We start from the raw sequence: 19,643 nt of genomic DNA, 5'->3' as shown, positions 1-19,643 counted from the left end.
ATCACGATTCAATTTTATCACGATCAAGATTTCTGTTGTAGAGTTGTGGAGGCTTATTAATGTTTTTTTATTTATTAACTGAACTGAAGTATATCGCACTGCGTAACAGGTTGGTGCAGGAAGTTAAGTTATAAAAGGAGAGGAAGGATGTGGTTTGCTGTTTGCTCATACGTAGATCTCTCTCCATGTTACTGCTAATCTTGGTGTTGAAGTACATACATATTTCTGTGTCCTTTCGTTTGGCCGCCTGTAGCTGTTACACACGTAGCATTAAGCTACACCCTCCTTTCCATTGTGTTTGTGCTCATATGTCCTGGTATGCAGCTTTCTTGTCTCAGAAATGACATCTAATTCAGAATTAGCAGAATGTATCGGATGATGGCTGCAGCAAGTTACATATGTCAGGCTGTAATGGGATTAGGTTTCAATGGCACAAATATACAATAACAAAAACAGTTGTCAAAGTGTTGAATCAGTGTTGACTGATTCTAATAAATGGCATTCACCTGTCGGCATCTTGCTGTTATTTTAATTAGCATAGTGAAATTAGAGAGCCATGGCAACATGACTCATCAACCGTCTCATCCAGAACACCCTCTAAGGGGGAGGACTCTGAAGTTTAGGAATGGCAGTTGGGGAAAAAATCCAGGAGATTTTTGGAAACTTTATCTTCAGGGAATGGCTATTGCAGCCCTTTACAGGAGCCCCATTAATGTAACGTCTGCCAGATTAAAATATGCATGAATATGTCCAGCCTACAGTACGTGGTAGCCTATGTCTCTCTGTGCCAAAGCAGAGCACAAGTTTCAGACTGAAGTGATAACCGGGGGGGGGGGGGGGGGGGGGGGCTTCCGTTAGCAGGAGCCTGATTGAGTTCAGAAGGGTATCACGCCACAGTGATTACTTAGGAGACTGGGTGTGCAGCTGCGTTTCCCATGCTGAGAGATGACGTTCGGTCTGGGCTTTATTCTGGTGTGATCCCTGAAGTACATTCCTGTCACTTTTTGGGGATGCAGGGAGAAAAGGGGAGATAAAAATACCATTCATGAATTGAGTTCTGAAAATCTTTTTTTTTTCAGGGGTTGAGGAAAATGGTTTTAAATTAGATTAGGTCAATAAATTGGGTTAGAGTTGAAGCAACTCGACCTATGCAGACCGTGCAAGGACAGCCACCACCAGGCTTTCTGAGCTCTTGCCTCTGCCAGGTTCGGACAGAGACCTGGTATGAACACTCACTTTCCTTCACACACGCGCTCCGGAAACGTACCGTGGAACTTTAAGTCTTTAAGCGCTGTGTCACTCTTCATATAAAAGAATAATGTATTTTGTACTTTCTCACTATGATGTAGCAATATCAATTAAATGTGTCAAAATAAAAAAAGGGGGGTGATCCATTGGGGAATTACTTCCCGTTTTATACATAGGTCTCCCGTTTTAGGGGACCAAAAGTAATTGGACTGTTTGCTTCTCAGCTGTTTCTGATTAGTCAGGTGTGTTCAATCATTTCCTTATTGCAGGTATAAGACAGGTATAAGGAAGCTTTGAGTGTCTAGTCATGATTCTAGGCTTTTGATTGCCTTTGGAGTTTGTTATTGCCGATTATTAAATGAGAACGCCAATGAAGATGCCAATAAAAGACAGGGAAGGAAGCCCTTATGAGACTGTGAAGTAAGAAAAAACAGTCCGAGACATTACTGAAACAAACTGCTAACATTACAAACTGCTAACATAACATAACATTACTATGTGTAACACGGGATGCAATTCCTACATTGATCTACTGATATGAATGTAAATACACTCAATTTAAAAGTACTAGTCTGCACTTTAACCTCACATTCATGGTTTAATTTCAAATCCAATGTGATTGAGTACAGAAAAAATTGTACCACTGTCCAAATACTTACGGATCTCACTGTACCTGTACTGCTCTGTAACCATGATAACCATGCAGTCAAAATATCAGTATGCACACACTATCATTCAAATCTAGTTTGTATGATGGGTTAAATGTATTTACATCTTTATTAGCACTGGAATTGTGTTTTTTATACATACATGATAGCATTTCTCATTCACAGCCATTTTAACAAGATCAATATTCTAAACGTTCAGCATTTTTGATGTGCTTTTTCATAATGCTGAGTTGATTTGCAAATATATGAATGAGAAATATCCAGCAGTTTTAGAGATTGTTATATTCGTGGGATAGTCACTCATAACTCCATCCGCCCTGTTTCTCTCGCCTGTCGGATACTGTAAGCCGAGGCGTCGCCATGACGACAGCGGAGTAAAGCCGATCGAAGGGCATGCGCAGTGCTGCTCCCTCGCCCAGTTCGTCTTGTATCCTGTTTCATTTAACTAGTTAACGGGCTCGCGCATATGGCCATTCCAAGTGACTGGGATGCTGTCTGTACCTTCCTTTGTGTGCTGACTTCACACATATTTTAACGCCGGTCTGTCATTTCATACTGTACACCATCCCCTCCGTTGCCTTCCTGTCCATGCAGTATAAGAAGGTGGAAGAATGATCGCATCTCTATCAAAAGGAAATCTTCTAGACGTACTCCAGGAGGGTTTCAATGAGGTATCTTGCTAATGTTAGCTCTGCTGGCTAGTTAGCGCTCATACATTTCTAGCTAGATTAACGGCTTTTATCTTGATTGTCACTTTTTTGTTTGTCTGAATGTATATTCTGCTTCTTTTGGACACCTTTCCCCAAAGATGACTTTCGTAGAAAGATTATCTGGTTTTATATGATTGATAATGATAACAAGTCAGTGGTCTATGATGTCTTTATTATCACACGTGGGTTATTTTGTTTGTCCGAAAGTGGAATCGGCAACTAAGGTTACGTCATATTGTCAGAACGCCGCAGCGCGGATTTGGCAGTCATCATCGCTGAAAAACATTACTCGCCAGGTGGATAGCAGAACATTTTGTCTTGTATGTCAGTCTTTGGTAACTTAGCTAGTCAAGTTAGCAAGCTGGCAAGCTCTACATCCGTTCACGAATAATTAATTGTGTAAATATTTTTGCAAGCTAGGTAGTTGATAACTGATTTAATAGACGCGTACTTCGATAGCCAGATTAGCGTGCAGCTCCTTCGATTTTGAAATATAGCTTATAGTACTAGCTAGCTATAGCTACTGTGTACTGTAAAAACTCAGAAGAACTGTCTGTATTTTTGCTTGTTGGCTATATTAGTAAGATAACATATTTAATTCCACCGTGGTTATTGAGCGTTTAGTAAACCTCAAGTTAATTGGAATATGGTGACGGAATTATATTATTATATAGCGAAGTCTGAATAATGCATATTATAAGCAACAATTTACATGGCTCAGAATTTCTAATGGTAACGCTATGACAGAGGATGCCCGTGAGCTCACTGAGGTATACAGTATTGGTAGCCGGGCAAGTTTTAAAAAAACCACGGGAGGCGACGAGAACAAAGATCACCATAGTTCGCTGTGTGCTGAGAAAAACGGAGCGTCACACAGAGAGTGGTGGGGGAGTAATTTGCGGGGCCCGGGCTCAATTAAGGGCTTCAATCAAACCAGAGCACAGAGATGCACTGTGATAGGGTTTCAGGCCTATCACAGTGTGGCTGTGTTGTTTGTGATAGCACACACCACTTAATCCCCTGTCATACCTTCTGGATTCCATGCTCAGAAGAGTACTATTCTGTCACAGATAGAGGGATGAAAACGCTAGGCTCACACACTTTTTAAATGCATCTAACTTGTGTCAGACATCGCATGTTGTGTGGGTGCTCATTTAGAGGTTTCTTCTGACTTCCTGAACAGTGAGCCACAGAGTCTAGAGGGGAAAATGTGCAACTAAGAACCTTGCAACTGGTATTTGTTGAGGGTGAATGTGCTTGCGGGGGCCAGAAGAAAATGTGTAGCAATATGTAAGGTGGATGGTGTGAGGTGTTTCTACCCCCCCCCCCCCCCCCGTGATTGTTCTGTCTTCTGTCCGCTCTGTTGCTTCCTGCAGCTGTGTCTTGCCACACAGGTGGTGCAGTCTGTCAGCCGCAGTGCACATCCCCATCCCCCGACATCAGCTGCTCTCTGTCTGTCCGTAGGTTCACCTGCAGGTGCTCGGCTTCTCTGTTAGAGTCTTCAATAACCTTGAAACTGAAGCAGTTGCACACCTTACATCTTCTGAAAGTGTACATGCGAGTGCTTGTGTGTGTGTGTGCCTTTGTGCATGTTTGTTTACTTTATTTTGTTTGTATGTATGAGTGTGTGCATACATGTGTGAGCATGTGTATATGTACGTGTGTGTGTGTGTGTGTGTGTGTGTGTGTGCGGTGTCTGGTGTGTATGTGAGTTGTGTGCATGTGGTTTTTGGGGTCTGGCAGGTCTCCAGGCTCTGGGAGCAGACAGTGGTGTGATTCATTCGGCCCGGCGCACAGGAACGACCCGTATTCCCCCAGGAGGGCAAGCGTATTCTTTCCTGGGCCTGCACGCGCTGTGGCCTCAATGGGCCCTGTGTTGGCTGATGCTATCGGGCTGGCGCACTGCTGCTCAACCTGAGGCCCCAGACAGCCACAAAGGACCAGCATCAAAGAGGACAAAGTGCTCTGTAAATAGAGCTCCAGCGCTAGTGTTATACAGGCTGTTGATGCTGCAGCTTTTGTTAGTAACATTCCATATAAAACTACTAAAAGTACATGCGTTTGCACAATTGGCAATATCTGTCTAATAATAATAATAATAATAATAATAATTAAATCATATTTTATATATGTGCAGCCAAACCATGGCAGGAAAATGCACCTCACATCAATAGAGAACCATTACAGAACCCTTCTCTGTTGTGTTTTCTGCTTTTGTTCATGACCTGTAGATGTGTTTGGAATAGTAATAAAAGGCTAATATGTAAGAAATAGCAGTCTAATATATGTAGGTGTTTGAGGCTTCACTGTGTTACAGTGTAATGCAGCCTTTATGTTTTAGTGTCCTTACTGTGTAGCAATGAAATGTAGAGTGTACATAATTTCACTGCTACAGTGGGACTTCAGACTCCTCATAGACATTACACTGCTACACAATGGGGCCTATGCATGTCAAGCACCCCCAGCATCATCTTTCACATCTGAAGGGGGGTCAACTGAGAATACAATTGTCCAATTACTTTTGATCCCCAAAAATGGGGGGGACTATGTATATAATTTCTACAAGGATCACCCGCTATGGATGTAAATACCCTCAAATTAAAGGCGACATTCATTATTTAATTTCAAATGCCTGACAGGCTGTTTCATAATAAAAGTCTTCACTCCATATTTCTGCTGCTATTGTCTTCGGAGAAACATACTCACAGTGCCCTCCAAAGACCCGTCATTTATTTATTTGTCTCACAAGTGGTTAAAGTGCACATTGTCAGATTTTAGTAAAGGGTATTTCTTTTCTACATTTTGGTTTCACCAAAATTACAGCAGTGTTTATACACAGTCCCCAAATTTCAGGGCACCATAATGTTTGGGACACAGCAATGTTATGTAAATGAATGCAGTTATGTTTCGTATTTTGTTGCATATACTTTGCATGCAATGACTGCTTGATGTCATAGACATCACCAGTTGCTGGTTGTCTTCTCTGGTGGTGCTCTGCCATCCTTAGCTCATTTGTGGGGGGTATTCCCCTTAAGTTTTCTCTTCTCTTCAGCATATGAAAGGCATGCTCATTGGGTTCAGATTGGGTGATTGACTTGGCCACTCAGGAATTTTTTTCAACTTTGTTGCCACTCAGGAATTCTTTTCAACTTTGTTGCTTTAGCAGTGTGTTTGGGATCATTGTCTTGCTGTAGAATGAACTTCCGGCCAATGGGTTTTGAGGCATTCACTTGAACTTGAGCAGATAGGATGTGTCTATACACTTCAGGCCTTACTGGGTAGCATTGTAAAGTATAGGAGGTATTAGAGGCCCCACTGTGTGGCAGTGTAATGTATAAGGTGGTTGAGGGGGCCACTGTGTTGTGGTTTAGTATATTGAAGGTGTTGGGAGAGCTCTGTGTATAGTGCTGTGACATCTCGGGGGTACTAGAGACCCTAGTGCTTGGCTGTGTAATGCATTAGGGGTGTAGACATCGGTGTGTGTCTGGGGCTGCTGGCCCCTGTAGGCGTAAGACCCCGGTGCGGCGCTGATGTGGTGAAAGTGCAGAATCCGGCGGGACGCACCAGGCCTGGGTGAATGGACAGGGATTTGTGCTGTCAGGCAGGCTGAGCCCTGAGCTGTGATCAGTAAAGCCTCTTTGTCAGCCGGTTAGCACAGCAGGCATCCGGATGGCACTGCGCAGACTAGCGGGGGGACGCTCACACCCCCCAGTCAGATCCGGTCCTCTAACCCTGAGCTGTGGGAAAGATGGATGTGTGTGTGTATGGGGGGGGTGGGGGGGTTCAGCTAATTGGATTGTGCTGAATCCTCACTGTCTGCCACTCTGTTCAGATCCTCCTCTCATTCCACAAGCTGTTGTTAAACCACTTAATATGCCATATTTTCTCTCTCCAAATTTTGAGTTCCCATTTGCATTTGTAGGCCTCTCCTTTTGTCCAAGTGAAACTTTTGGTGGCCTTTTTTGCCCTCTAGTGTAATATGGCAATTGCTGCTGAGTGAGCTGCTTTCTGGCTGTGTGCGATTCAACAAACCGATTGTGTGTCAGCGAGTCATTGAGTGAGTGAACTTCTGCGAGAGTTTGCAAGTGAATGTGTGTATCTGTTAGGGAATGAGAGCAAGTCATTGAGTGAGCAAGCCGTTATGAACGCGTGATTGAATCTGCGAGTGAAATTTAAAATGTGCGATTCCGTCGGTGAAAGAATGCCCGAGGCACAAGACTCTCTTGGCTCTGCATCCTCCAGCTCCCCCTCCAGAGTCAGAAAAGAGTAGAGCGCTCAAGCCTTACATTACATTGCATGACATTACATCACAGTCTTATCCAGAGTGACGTACGCTTTTGACTGTGCTCTGCCTGTGCACCTCAGCAGCAGCTGGCAGCCTACGTGTCCTGGGTGAACGCTCAGCTGAGGAAGAAGCCCGGGGTTCAGCCGGTGAAGGACCTGCGGCAGGACCTGCGGGACGGCGTGGTGCTCGCGCACCTCATCGAGATCGTGGGTGAGCGTGCGCCCTGAGCGTGCGCCCTGACCGTCGCCGTGACGTCTGTCCGTCCGGTCGACATGAAGGCTTTTATTAAATGTGGGGGTCCAGATCCACAGGTGGAAAATCCAGGTTCGGAAACTAAAAGTCATTTTGTTCCAGTCACTTGGATTTGCTGCTTGGCAGCAATTCTTCAGCCAGGAAGTTGAGCTAATTAAGTCAGCCGGCTGAGTTCATGGGTGGAAGAAATGCATTGCAGGACTTTTCCTTTCTGACCCCAGGGACTTTCCACCTGCGGTCAGGTCCATTTTGAGTAGCGGCAGTAACTCCTGATTCCTGCTGTTGTTTAACGGTATGCAGAGTGTGCTTCACAGAGAGAGAAAGTTAAGGCATGTGCAATGCTTTGAGACAGAAACTTCTAGAATAAAATGATAATGATAATCAATCAATCAATTAAATCAATTTTTATTTGTATAGCGCATTTAACAAAGGGGCTTTGTAACAAAGCAGCTTTACAGAGAAACGGGATCACGTAAACCAGTCTGAATACAACTACAACGATGATCAAACAGGTTCACACGTACAGGAGAGATTTTGTGGAAGTAAAAATCAGGCTTCGTCTTTGTTCACACATTTCCTGTGACCCCGGGACCCTGAAATCCCCTGGAGATGAATGGGGTCTGGCCTTCATTACAGCTGTGTGTTTGTGCTTGTGTGTGTGTGTGTGTGTGTGTGCTGCCCGCAGCTGGAGAGCTCTTGGAGGGTATTCATTATGAACCACGCGATGTTCAGGAGAGCAGGGAGAACGTGGAGAAGGTTCTGCAGTTTGTGTCCTCCAAACGCATCCGCATGCCCCAGACATCGGCCCGCGGTAAGTGCCACGCCCACGGGCTGTCCCTCTGAAGCACCGCTTCCCAAACTGTTGGACAGGCACTGCACTGCACTGCACTGTGGACAGGACACACTGAGGAGCTGTGAGAACAGATCAGGTGTTTCAGTACATTAAATAAATACCTCTTCCACAAGCTGTTACACTAATCATCAAAACATTGCACTTGTGGCTATATTTTAATTAAGGGATGGGCCACAGATTTGTATCATTTTTGTACCATTTGCATCAATTAATCCTGTAATCACAAATTTGGGATTGATTTGCTGTCCTGTGAGTGCTTCACTGACTTGCATAATATGCATTGTGCTCAATAACGTGCTGTCATTAAGTGGAACACTTTGGAATACTTGGTCTGCAGGAGATTGTACCACTGTGAGGCAGTGCTGGGGCTAGCCACAGACGGCACAACTCAAAGAAAGGGCCTTTTATTTTTATAAAATCCTACAAAAGGTTAAAAAAAGCAAAACGAGGCAAAACTGGCAACCCAAAACAAAGAACCCAGGCCTCTTGTAGCCCTCATAATGAGGTAATTGGTCACAGCTACCGAAATTGCAATGAATGACAACTGTGGCCACACTTGCATGAAGGGCTGGTGCAGGACAGCACCATATTTTCCCTTCCTGGCTGCACAGCCACCTTCAGTCAGTGTACCCACTTCTGTCTTCTCTAGACATCGTGGAGGGGAACCTGAAGTCCGGAATGAGACTGATCCTGGCCCTGGCTGCCCACTTCAAACCCTCAGCCTCAGCCAATCACAGAGCAGCGGCCGGCGCGGCAGGGCGGAGCCAGCCGGGGTCCTCCTCGGCCAGCCACCGGCCTCACTCCACCATGGCCATGGCACAGAGCGCCGTGGCAACCCTGACAGCCGCCCGGCAGGACGCCTGCCGGTCCGGGCGTGGCATCTTCCACCTGAGGCAGGAGTGGCACAGGTGAGTGTGTCCGCCCTGAAAGATTTGCTTCAACTGCTTCAGTTTACCTCGAGAACAGGGATGTCAAACTCCAGTCCTGGAGGGCCGCAGTGTCTGCTGGTTTTTGGTGTGTTTCAGTACGAGAGATTCATTTCAGTCTTTGATTGGCTAAAGAGTCCTTGTTCTCAAGGCCTTAATTGGCTGCTGATTGAAAGGAAACCACAAATACCAGCAGACACTGCGGCCCTCCAGGACTGGAGTTTGACACCTGTGCTCTAGAAGAAGAAGTTACAGTGCAGCAAGCTGTTGACAGTGACACATTTGTTGTTGTTGTTTTTTTTTGCTCTGTACTCCAGCAAACAAACAGTTGAAATAAAACAATCACTACATGATTATCACAGTTCAAAGCAGAAGCACAATACCCACCCCCACTGAGCCCTGTTCTGCTAAAGGTTTATTCCTGTGAGTCAAGGAGTTTTTCCTTGCCCTAGGATTGCTCTGAGGGGGTCTCAGGCCTGGGTTCTTTATAAAGCTGCTTTGTGACAATCTTGTGTTGTAAAAATTCAATTCAATTGAATTCATTTGGTTCAAGGCTTTCAGCTTTAATTAGATTTTTTTTTTTTGCATCCATACTTGGTGAACCGTGTAGGAATTACAGACCCTTTTATATAGGGCGGCCTGTAGCGTAGTGGTTAAGGTAAATGACGGGGACAGGCAAGGTTGGTCGTTCAAATCCCAGTGAAGCCACAATAAGATCCGCACAGCCGTTGGGCACTTGAGCAAGGCCCTTGCATTGCTCCAGGGGAGGGTTGACTCCTGCTTAGTCTAGTCAACTGTACGCCACTCTGGATAAGAGCATCTGCCAAATGCCAATAATAATATATAGGACCCCCAATTTCAGGGGACCAGTCATGTACCTCAGCCTTTTACTGCTTAAGTTTAGCTTTGCTGCATGCGTTTAGTTACGTCATAATCACTGCAGCATCCCCTGATGTATTGTTCCACAGTGAGACAGAGTTCTTCAGTTGTATCACTGAATAATGGTTTGATATAAGATTATTTTTTTTTAGTACTGCAGCACTGTTTGTGTGTGTGTGTGTACTGTGCGGCGCATGTGTAGCTGGGAAAGAACACAACCTGAGGCAGCATGATGGAAGAAAGCACACACAGCAGAAAGCAGTCGCACACTCGCGAACACACACTCGCACACTCAAACAGTGGAATAAATCATGAGTGCTAATCCACAGACACCACAATCGAAGTGGCAGACATCTCGCCCTATTTTAACGGACAGGTTAGCACGTCGTTCTGTGTTAATGTGATTTACGGTGGTTTGATGGTAAATGTTGATCATTGTGAGTTCATCTGTCCTCTCTGCTTGCTGTGCTGTCATCTTCTGATTCTAGTTCAATCCAGTGGTGAACTGCAGCGTTATGAGCATTGTATATATATATATTCCAGCCTTTGTACACGTTGCTTCCTATTTTATTAAGATTATATATTCTTTTTGACATTGTACATTGAATCGATTAGGTATTGGATTCATAGTACTTAGATGGTATTGGAGCTCAAGTCAGAATTGACACTAATGCACGCTATATTATTGTTTTAGTTGGTGATGTTTTAACGTTACTTGCAGGAAGTTTCATGCCTGTGCTTGATCTCACTTGCAAAGGAAAGGTTTTTTTTTAGTTTTACTTTCTAACTTCGCGATCAGACTCCCTGGTAAAACCACAGTTCATATCATACCCGCCGACTCAGCCCCAAAATGAGTGGAGTTGCCGTGTTTTGATTGGGACAAATCATAGTTTTTGCTTCGTGGAGCACAATCTCCAGTTGGTGAGTTCTCTTTAAACCACAGTGTCTCAGGACCTGCCGCCGTCGGCTGAATGCGGTTGTTAAAAAAACTAAAAAAAGCGAGCGGGGGCTTGATCGGGTGAGCAGAATGAAGCCTTCAGCTCCGTGTTTAACAGGATTAGCCGACAGAGGGAATGCGCTCACGTTCTCGCTTTAAGGGGATCCATTTTAGCCGCGTCGCCCTCTGGTGGCCGCATGGTGCGCTGCGCCCAGCCTCTCTCACGGTCGGCGTGTGTCATGTGCCCCGCAGTCACAGCGCCAGCAGTGCCAGTCTGGACGAGGACACGGAGAGCCCCTGCTGGAGCGTGCGGGCGCTGGTGCAGCAGTACGAGTGCCAGCGGGACGGGAGGGAAGACCCCGCGGACGCGCCGCCCTCAGAGTAAGACCTCCACACACACACACACACACACACACTGCCCTCAGAGTAAGACCTCCACACACACACACACACACACGCTGCCCTCAGAGTAAGACCTCCACACACACACACGCTGCCCTCAGAGTAAGACCTCCACACACACACACACACACACACGCTGCCCTCAGAGTAAGACCTCCACACACACACACACACACACACGCTGCCCTCAGAGTAAGACCTCCACACACACACACACACACACGCTGCCCTCAGAGTAAGACCTCCACACACACACACGCTGCCCTCAGAGTAAGACCTCCACACACACACACGCTGCCCTCAGAGTAAGACCTCCACACACACACACACACACACACACACATGCTGCCCTCAGAGTAAGACCTCCACACACACACACACACACATGCTGCCCTGAGAGTAAGACCTCCACACACACACACACACACACACACATGCTGCCCTCAGAGTAAGACCTCCACACACACACACACACACACACACACATGCTGCCCTCAGAGTAAGACCTCCACAGACACACACGCTGCCCTCAGAGTAAGACCTCCACACACACACACACACACACACGCTGCCCTCAGAGTAAGACCTCCACACACACACACACACACACACGCTGCCCTCAGAGTAAGACCTCCACAGACACACACGCTGCCCTCAGAGTAAGACCTCCACACACACACACACACACACACACGCTGCCCTCAGAGTAAGACCTCCACACACACACACACACACACGCTGCCCTCAGAGTAAGACCTCCACACACACACACACACGCTGCCCTCAGAGTAAGACCTCCACACACACACACGCTGCCCTCAGAGTAAGACCTCCACACACACACACACACGCTGCCCTCAGAGTAAGACCTCCACACACACACACGCTGCCCTCAGAGTAAGACCTCCACACACACACACACACAAACACACACGCTGCCCTCAGAGTAAGACCTCCACACACACACGCGCTGCCCTCAGAGGCAGGAGGCATATTAATATGTTTAGCCTCAGAAATGCAATGCAATATTGTGAATGCAATATGGAGTATTAAAGGCACAGTGACATTTTGGATATGTCAACCTGAAAAATTATTATGCGCTTTTAGGCGATTTCATTATTTTTTTGCACTGCATTTGCAAGCCTTGTTTTCCTGAAACTCACTCAGAAAAGGAAGGCATGAACTGTTATCGGAAAATAAATTTGAGTGTCAAACAAGGTTTTGATTGAACGGTGTTCTGCAGGCATTAGGTACGATACCCTGGAGTGTACATTGTGGAGCGGAAACACATGCGTACTGTATATTAAGGATATGAACCAGTCAATAAATCTCACTCAGGAATCGGATTAGGAGAAATAGTTTGACCTGCCTAACCTATGGTGCTTTGCGGTGCGTTACGGCACAGGATGCTTTCTCCCCGCAGAGCAGTACAGGAGATCCGCTGAGCCCTGCACACTTTTACGGGTCTGCTGTAATGCGCTTATATTGATTCGATTGAGACTCCCACCGCAAGGTTATGATGCACCGCATAGCTACGGCGGTTGGCACCATAGCAACAGCCTGCTAATGTTTACTACCACTATATCATGGCAGGAGAAGCTCTATTCATTTCAGACAAAGAAGAGGACTTGGATACATACCACTTAGCCCAAGAGGGAAAGCCTCTCAAAAGAAAACGAACACTGAGACTGTAGAAGAATGTGCTTGTTTACTGCAGTGTTAATACGTGCCAGTGCAAAGTGAGAATGGTAGACAATCGTGTATGACTCAGTGGGGGCTGCACTAGTAGCAAATATCATGAGCTGAAAGAGGAAATATCAGTGATATCAGATGAACTCACTGGTCTGTCTTTATGTTTTGACTAGCCTAGTTTTCTTTTGATTGCTATATTCTAAATGTCCCTGCTTAATTTACCTAGTTTACTACTGTATTTATGTTTGTTAGTGACCTTTCTGTAATTTGCTGTTTGTGGTTCGTATGAAACGAATTATTAATTAGTAATTATTTGTGCTGCTGCCTGTCTTGGCCAGGTCTCTCCTGAAAAATAGATTTTAAAAAATCTCAATGGGACATTCCTGGTTAAATAAACGTTATAAATTAATGAATTAAATAAATATTGGGGACTCTTGGGTTTCATATGGAGCCCTGCTGGGAGGTGCAGTGCTCCTATTTTTAGAGCATTTGCTCCTGAAATTTGATGTGTGCTAACTGGAAAAACCATATATGAGCACATACTAATTGGGATTCATTAGTATGTTCTACAACAACAACAACAACATAGGAGCCTCCGTGCAAATGTAGAAAATGTTAGCGTAGAGCCCTGAGCTGGTCTGTTCAGTCATCTGCCTGAGGTATCTGAGAAGGCCAATAGCTTTAGTCCTTCCCTGGGCGGGGAGAAAGACGTAAACACTTTCTTATTGCGTTTTCATTTTCACTTAGCCACTTATGCTTATCGGGTTTTGCCTTGTGTTCATACGCAGGGTCACCAGTTTCTCACCTGGTCCTCGGTTCTCTGTCAAAAATAGATTTTTTCTAAGAGTAATTAGTGGATTAGCATTTGATAAGCTGAAGTAGAGGTGGTGTGGGGTAACTTTAGAGGCCTGTGCTGTTACAGTGTGAGCAGGAGAGGAGCAGGGGAGATGAACCCCAGCAGCTGGAGCATCTGAGCACATTTAGGGAGATTGATGGTGTCTGACCTGACCCATGTGGAGCAGCTGCAGGGGGAGTGTGTGTATGTAATCCATTTAGAATGTGTGTGTGTGTGTGCACGCGTGTGTATGTGTGAGTGTGCATGTCATTAGACGTGTGGCTTCATGCATGTGGATGTATATGTAGTGGATGTTGTTTATGTGTGCCTGTGTGTTTGTGATTAGATATGCATCGGTTCATGTGCATGGATGTTTATGCATGTTTGTATATACGTGCATGTTTGTTTGTGTGCGTGCGTGAATGTGTGTATAGTCGTCTTACTTATGGGTGTATGTTTGTGCGTACTGTATGTGTGTGTGATAGTGTAGGTTTATACAGGATTGGAGGTTGGAGAGGGGGGAGGGGTCAGGCCGTCAGACTGCACCCTATCGCCCTGGGACGGTGGCAGAGCAGAACAGAGCAGGACAGAACAGAGCAGCCCTGCACAGAACAGAGCAGAGCGGAACAGAGCAGAACAGAACAGCAGAACAGGACAGAACAGAACAGAGCAGAACAGAGCAGAACAGAGCAGAGCAGAACAGAGCAGAACAGAGCAGCCCTGCGCAGAACAGAACAGGACAGAACAGAGCAGGACAGAGCAGAGCAGAACAGAGCAGGACAGAACAGAGCAGAGCAGCCCTGTACAGAACAGAGCAGAGCAGAACAGAACAGGACAGAACAGGACAGAACAGAGCAGAGCGGAACAGAGCAGAACAGCAGAACAGAACAGGACAGAACAGAGCAGAGCTGAACAGCCCTGCACAGAGCAGAACAGAACAGAGCAAAACAGAACAGAACGGAGCGGAACAGAGCAGAACAGAGCAGAACAGAACAGAGCAAAACAGAACAGAACAGAGCAGCCCTGCGCAGAACAGAACAGAACAGAACAGAACGGAGCGGACAGAGCAGAACAGCAGAGCAGAACAGAGCAGAACAGAACAGAGCAGAACAGAGCAGAGCCCTCTCCCTGCCGGTAAACCACCAGTTACACAATCACTGCCTGCGTGCGTCTAATCCAGGCTGTGATGTAACCCCCAGCAGCCTCTTATCAGCGTCTCCTCTCTGGCGCTCGCTCGCTGTGAAAAGGCACAAAAGGACTGAATCTCCTGTCGGTGTGCATATTTCATCTGGATATTTGATCTTATGAATGCGTTTCTTTCCTTTCTGAGCGAGGATTCCCTGTGCCGCGTGCCTGCATTCATACCCTGCAGATACTGTAGGCTTTCCGTGCGCTACACTGTGTAATGTTTCCCACAAAGCTGTAATTCTATTGCTCTGCAAACAATGACTGTGGGTAGCCGTGTGCTGTTGTGTTTTATAAACTAGGCTTGCAGGAAAGATTGCAGGCTCAAATGCCAGCTTCCTTCTAAGTGGTTTGTCTGAATTGCTTTAGTAACAATAACTGTTGCTGTGGGTAGTAATGTACTGTTGTGTTTTAGAACCTATGCGTGCAGGAGAGATTGCAAACTGAAATAACGACTTCCTTCTAAATGCCTGCCTTAAATTTCCTCAGTAAAAATATCCAGGGTGTAATAAAATGGACAGCATACTGTTACAGTTTTCAAGTCACCTTGAATGAGGATATCTGTTTACTGAATGAATAAATTCAATGTTGTCTTTGTTCATAATTTGTGAGGTTTGTTTTTAATGTCGAGTAGTAATTGGAGAATTTCAGAGCACAAGCATGCTTTCATTGTATGGCCCTAGTGTAGTCAAGCACGGATTTCCATCCATCCGCATAGTTTCTGTACTGGTACACATTTGGGGAGGTAAAGGGAACTAAACTGCAATCCAGTAGTTTATTTAGCTTCTTTTGTTGTGTCATGAGCCTGGGTGGGAGAACTTTGTTTCATAACCATCAGAGACTGAAGAGTGGGGCGATTTAAATCTGCCAACGTTAACACGCTTCCCTCCAGTGGTAATTATATAAAAGATAAGCGAGAGGAAAATCTGCCGGCTCAATTCCTGTTGTCACAGTTACACCATCAGACACGATCTGACGGTGCTTAGACTCTTGAACTTGTCGTTTGAAGATTCTGGTGGATTTGAAAGTCAGATTTCAGAGGATTTCACTGCTTATCTCCAGGTCATCATGGCCCTGCTTCCTAATTTCTGCGCAGTGCATTTTGGGATACGATACATACATGAGTGGGTCAGAGCAGTGTTGGTCCCTGAAGCAGACCCATACCACTGTTTTGTGTGATGGTGTGGACTGTGGAGGGTAGCCCCTGGACACTACTGTGTTTTAGTTTGTGTGGTGACTGTGTAGCACATATGGGTGTTCAGCAGTGCTTTTTATATGTGGTGTATCCCATTGTGTGAAAGCATGTAACCCCCATATCTGGTGATATCGGCCGCTTTTTTCCCCCAATATCTTTGTCTGGAAGCCATCTTTCTATCAGAGTGTGAGTTTTTCGAGGAATGTGTGTGTGTGTGTAAATACTTGTGTTTTAATTGTTTGTGCGTTCCTGTGCCTGTGTGCAGTATGAAGGAGAGAGAGAGGTCTGTCTTTCTCTTTGAAATGTACCCCAGAGGTATTTCACATCAAACCATTTCACTGCCCCTCTTCGAAGTTGCCTTCCAATGCGGGAGCTGTCAAAATCCTCCTCATTTTCTGAGCCTGACTGAGCCAGTCTCCTATAGAGACCCCCCCCCCCCCCCCCCTCACAATGCAACGATCCTCCTGTGTGAGTGAGAGAGTGAGAGGGTGGTGAGAGGGAGGGAGGGAGGGAGGGAGTGAAGGAGGAGGGGGAGGGTAAACGGGGGAGGGCTGGGCCATGTCTGACATCTCCACACAGAAAAGGAGAGAGAGCGAGAGAGAGAGAGAGGGAGGGGGCAATCGGAATCTGACTATTTTCCTCAGAAGGAAGGAAAAGACATTTCTTGAGGCAAGAATCTGCTGACTTACAATGCCTGCTTGAATGGGGAAATAATTAGCCCAGAGACCGGAGAAGCTGAATAAGAGAGAGAGAGAGGTAGAGAGAGAGAGAGAGAGAGAGAGAAGGGCAGGATGCAGCTGCCTGTGCGATAGAATACCGATCCTTTTTCATCTGTCTGAAGCAGCGACAGACAGGATTTCCATACGGCTGAGTGAGGGAGGGTCTCGGGGAGAGAGGGAGAGAGAGGGAGAGAGAGAGGGAGCAGGGCTGTTTTCCTGGAGAAAAACAGCAGGGCGCTACGGGAGGCAGCGGCGGTGGTGATGAGGGAGAGCGCAGGGCAGGGTTGGTGCACGCTTCACGGAGGCTCTCTGTGGAAGTGCGCGTGAGGAGGACCGGGCTCGCGCGATTGGCCGGGGAGGAGGGAGAGCGCCTGTGAGAGAGCCGCCGGGCGCGGTCCGCCCCAGCCGGAGGAGACGGCGGGAGGGGGGGGCGAGGAACGGACGTAGCGCTGCGAAGAAGGCTCTCTTCACCTTTTGTTATCGCCTTGTTTGTTTTTCTCCGTTTTCTTTGTCTGGACGTTGTGACTTCGGCCCCCCGTGCGTTTTTGGCGATGTTTCTGAGCGAGGACGGGGTCGCTCTCCCAGGGCACGGTGGGAGCTGCGCCGGGGGGTAGGGGGAGGGTGGGGGGCAGGGCCGGGGGGCAGGAATCGGGCAGCCGGCCTCGGCGGACGCCAGGATGGGAGCCAAGCAGATGAAATGGTAAGAGAGCGGAGAAATCCACACGTGGCGTTTACCCCCCGCGTCCTCACCAAAGGCTGGTCCGGTCTTTGTCGTACTGTCCTATCTCTGAGGCCACCGTGGTAACTCTTAAGTCTAGATGACCTCTCACCCCTCATCTGTCTGTAATGTCCAGGAATGTGGAACGTCTGGTCACCCCCGTTGTCAGTGTGCTGGTAGCGAGCTCTCACAGATGGGGGGGGGGGGGGGTGTGGATGTGTTTTTCAGGCTGCAGATATAGATCTCCACAGATCAGTGGGTCTTTTACACCTGAGTCCAACAGGAGCTGGTGTATATTTGAGTAAATGCACTTCTGTCTATTCAAGTGTTCAGGAGTACTGTATATGTGTCAATGTGTCACGGTAGTTTGTATGCGCCAGCATGGGAGTACTTGTTCTATTCAGTGTTAATTATATTCACATTTTATTTGGCTTAAGTCTTGATGAAAATACTGAGAAATTCCTCATGACTTTGATAAATCGACTAAATGTCATGTTAGTTTTCCTGTCTTAGCCACAGAAATGATACGATAGGCAGGTATTCTGTTCATCAAAATTACACCAGATAATGCATAATAAAATAATCTATTTTGAATCACTACACATTTCTATATTGATATATCAAAATGTTTGATTTTAGTTTTTTTTTTGGAGAAACTTCTCCTGCAGATGAATTTCTACACCGATGATACATCTGGGACATCTCTCCTGTCTACCTTCAGGAGTTCTTGGCTGTTTATCCTCAACAGTCCTCAGTAGATGTGTTTTTTAAAAAGGCTCTAAAGATTTCTGACCAAATGAACTATGCTGTAATATCAAGAAGCCCAACTGTAGCTATAATAATTGAAAAATGTTTTTCTTTTTTAAACTGGCAGTTTGTAGCACGAAAGGACGGAATGCGTTCTGAATTTAGCTGATGAATTAGCCACTGATTCTGTACAGTGGTAGTATACTGTACAGTGGTAGTATACTTGCATATTCCAGTGTGTGGCAGTTAACTGCAGCAGTGTTAGCCTAAGCGTTTCATTGTGCGGCAGTACTGAATATTTTCTGTTTCAAAGTAGCTCTATGATCTAATGTGTGCCAATAGTGTGTATATTTTTCTGTTTGATAGAGCATATTCTGGTGCAGACAGTTGTGTATGTTTTAGTGTGTCTGTAACACATACATTATACACTCAGTGAGCACTTACTCGGATAAATTAGGTATTTATTAGACTCATTCTTTAATCTTCTGCTGCTGTAGCCTATCCACTGGGAGGTTTAACGCGTTGTGTGTTTAGAGATGCTCTTCTGCATACCATTACATTACATTACATTATTGGCATTTGGCAGACGCTCTTATCCAGAGCGACGTACAACAAAGTGCATACCCATAACCAGGGATAAGTTCGCTGAAAGACATTACTGTCGTAATGTGTGGTTATTTGCGTTACTGTCACCTTCCTGTCAGCTTCAACCAGTCTGACCTCTCTCATTAACAACATTAACAACGCGTTTCTGCTCGCAGAACTGCTGCTCACTGGATGTTTTTTGTTTTCCACACCATTTTCTACAAACTCTAGAGACTGTTGTGTGTGAAAATCCCAGGAGATGAGCATTTTCTGAGATGCTCAAACCACCCTGTCTGCCACCGACAATAGGTCCTTGGTCAAAGTCATTTGGTCTGACATTCTGAACTTATTGACCACGTCTGCATGCTTTTATGCATTTCGTTGCTGCCACATAATTGGCTAATTCAATATTTGAATTAACATGCTGGCGTACAGGTCTAATAAAGTGGCCACTGAGTGTATTTCTGTGTGACGGTAGTATTTTAGTATATATTTGTTTATGTAATAGATGATATATCTTTTATCTTTGGTTGTAATGTGCAGTGTGTAGTGCATCCTTACTGGGTTTAACAAGCATGTGTTATGTGTCCATGAGGGATGTTTGTGTCAGTGGATTCCACCTGATACAATATCATTTTACAACTATTTTGATGGGATCCATCAGATGATCTGTAAATTTAATCAATCAGATATACAGTAATGGCATTTAATCACTGGCATTAGTGCACAAATTCTGTTTATGTCCATATGGAGTAGGAGTAAATGAAAGGTATTATTTTAGTGTAATAAAGTGTGCTGTTAAAGCTT

At 45.8% G+C, this 19,643-nt stretch overlaps 1 protein-coding gene across 3 annotated transcripts in view; it reads left to right on the top strand.

Moving 5' to 3' along the window:
* dixdc1b (DIX domain containing 1b) overlaps positions 1-19,643 on the top strand; it is a 42,738-nt gene that overhangs the window by 1,565 nt on the left and 21,530 nt on the right. Inside the window, exons 1-5 of one of the 3 annotated variants that reach the window (XM_061248759.1) lie at positions 2,357-2,587; positions 6,992-7,121; positions 7,849-7,974; positions 8,666-8,924; positions 11,011-11,139. In XM_061248759.1, coding sequence (XP_061104743.1) covers positions 2,528-2,587; positions 6,992-7,121; positions 7,849-7,974; positions 8,666-8,924; positions 11,011-11,139 — 704 coding nt within the window. In that variant the 5' untranslated portion in view covers positions 2,357-2,527. Of the gene's footprint in view, positions 1-2,356; positions 2,588-6,991; positions 7,122-7,848; positions 7,975-8,665; positions 8,925-11,010; positions 11,140-19,643 lie in introns of those variants that run through there. The other 2 variants (XM_061248761.1, XM_061248760.1) reach the window with 2 other exon arrangements.

The sequence above is a fragment of the Conger conger genome, chromosome 7, assembly GCF_963514075.1.
Source record: "Conger conger chromosome 7, fConCon1.1, whole genome shotgun sequence".
Lineage (NCBI taxonomy): Eukaryota > Metazoa > Chordata > Actinopteri > Anguilliformes > Congridae > Conger > Conger conger.
Note: the sequence above shows the minus strand (reverse complement) of the source record. Positions and strands in the feature narration are given on the sequence as shown.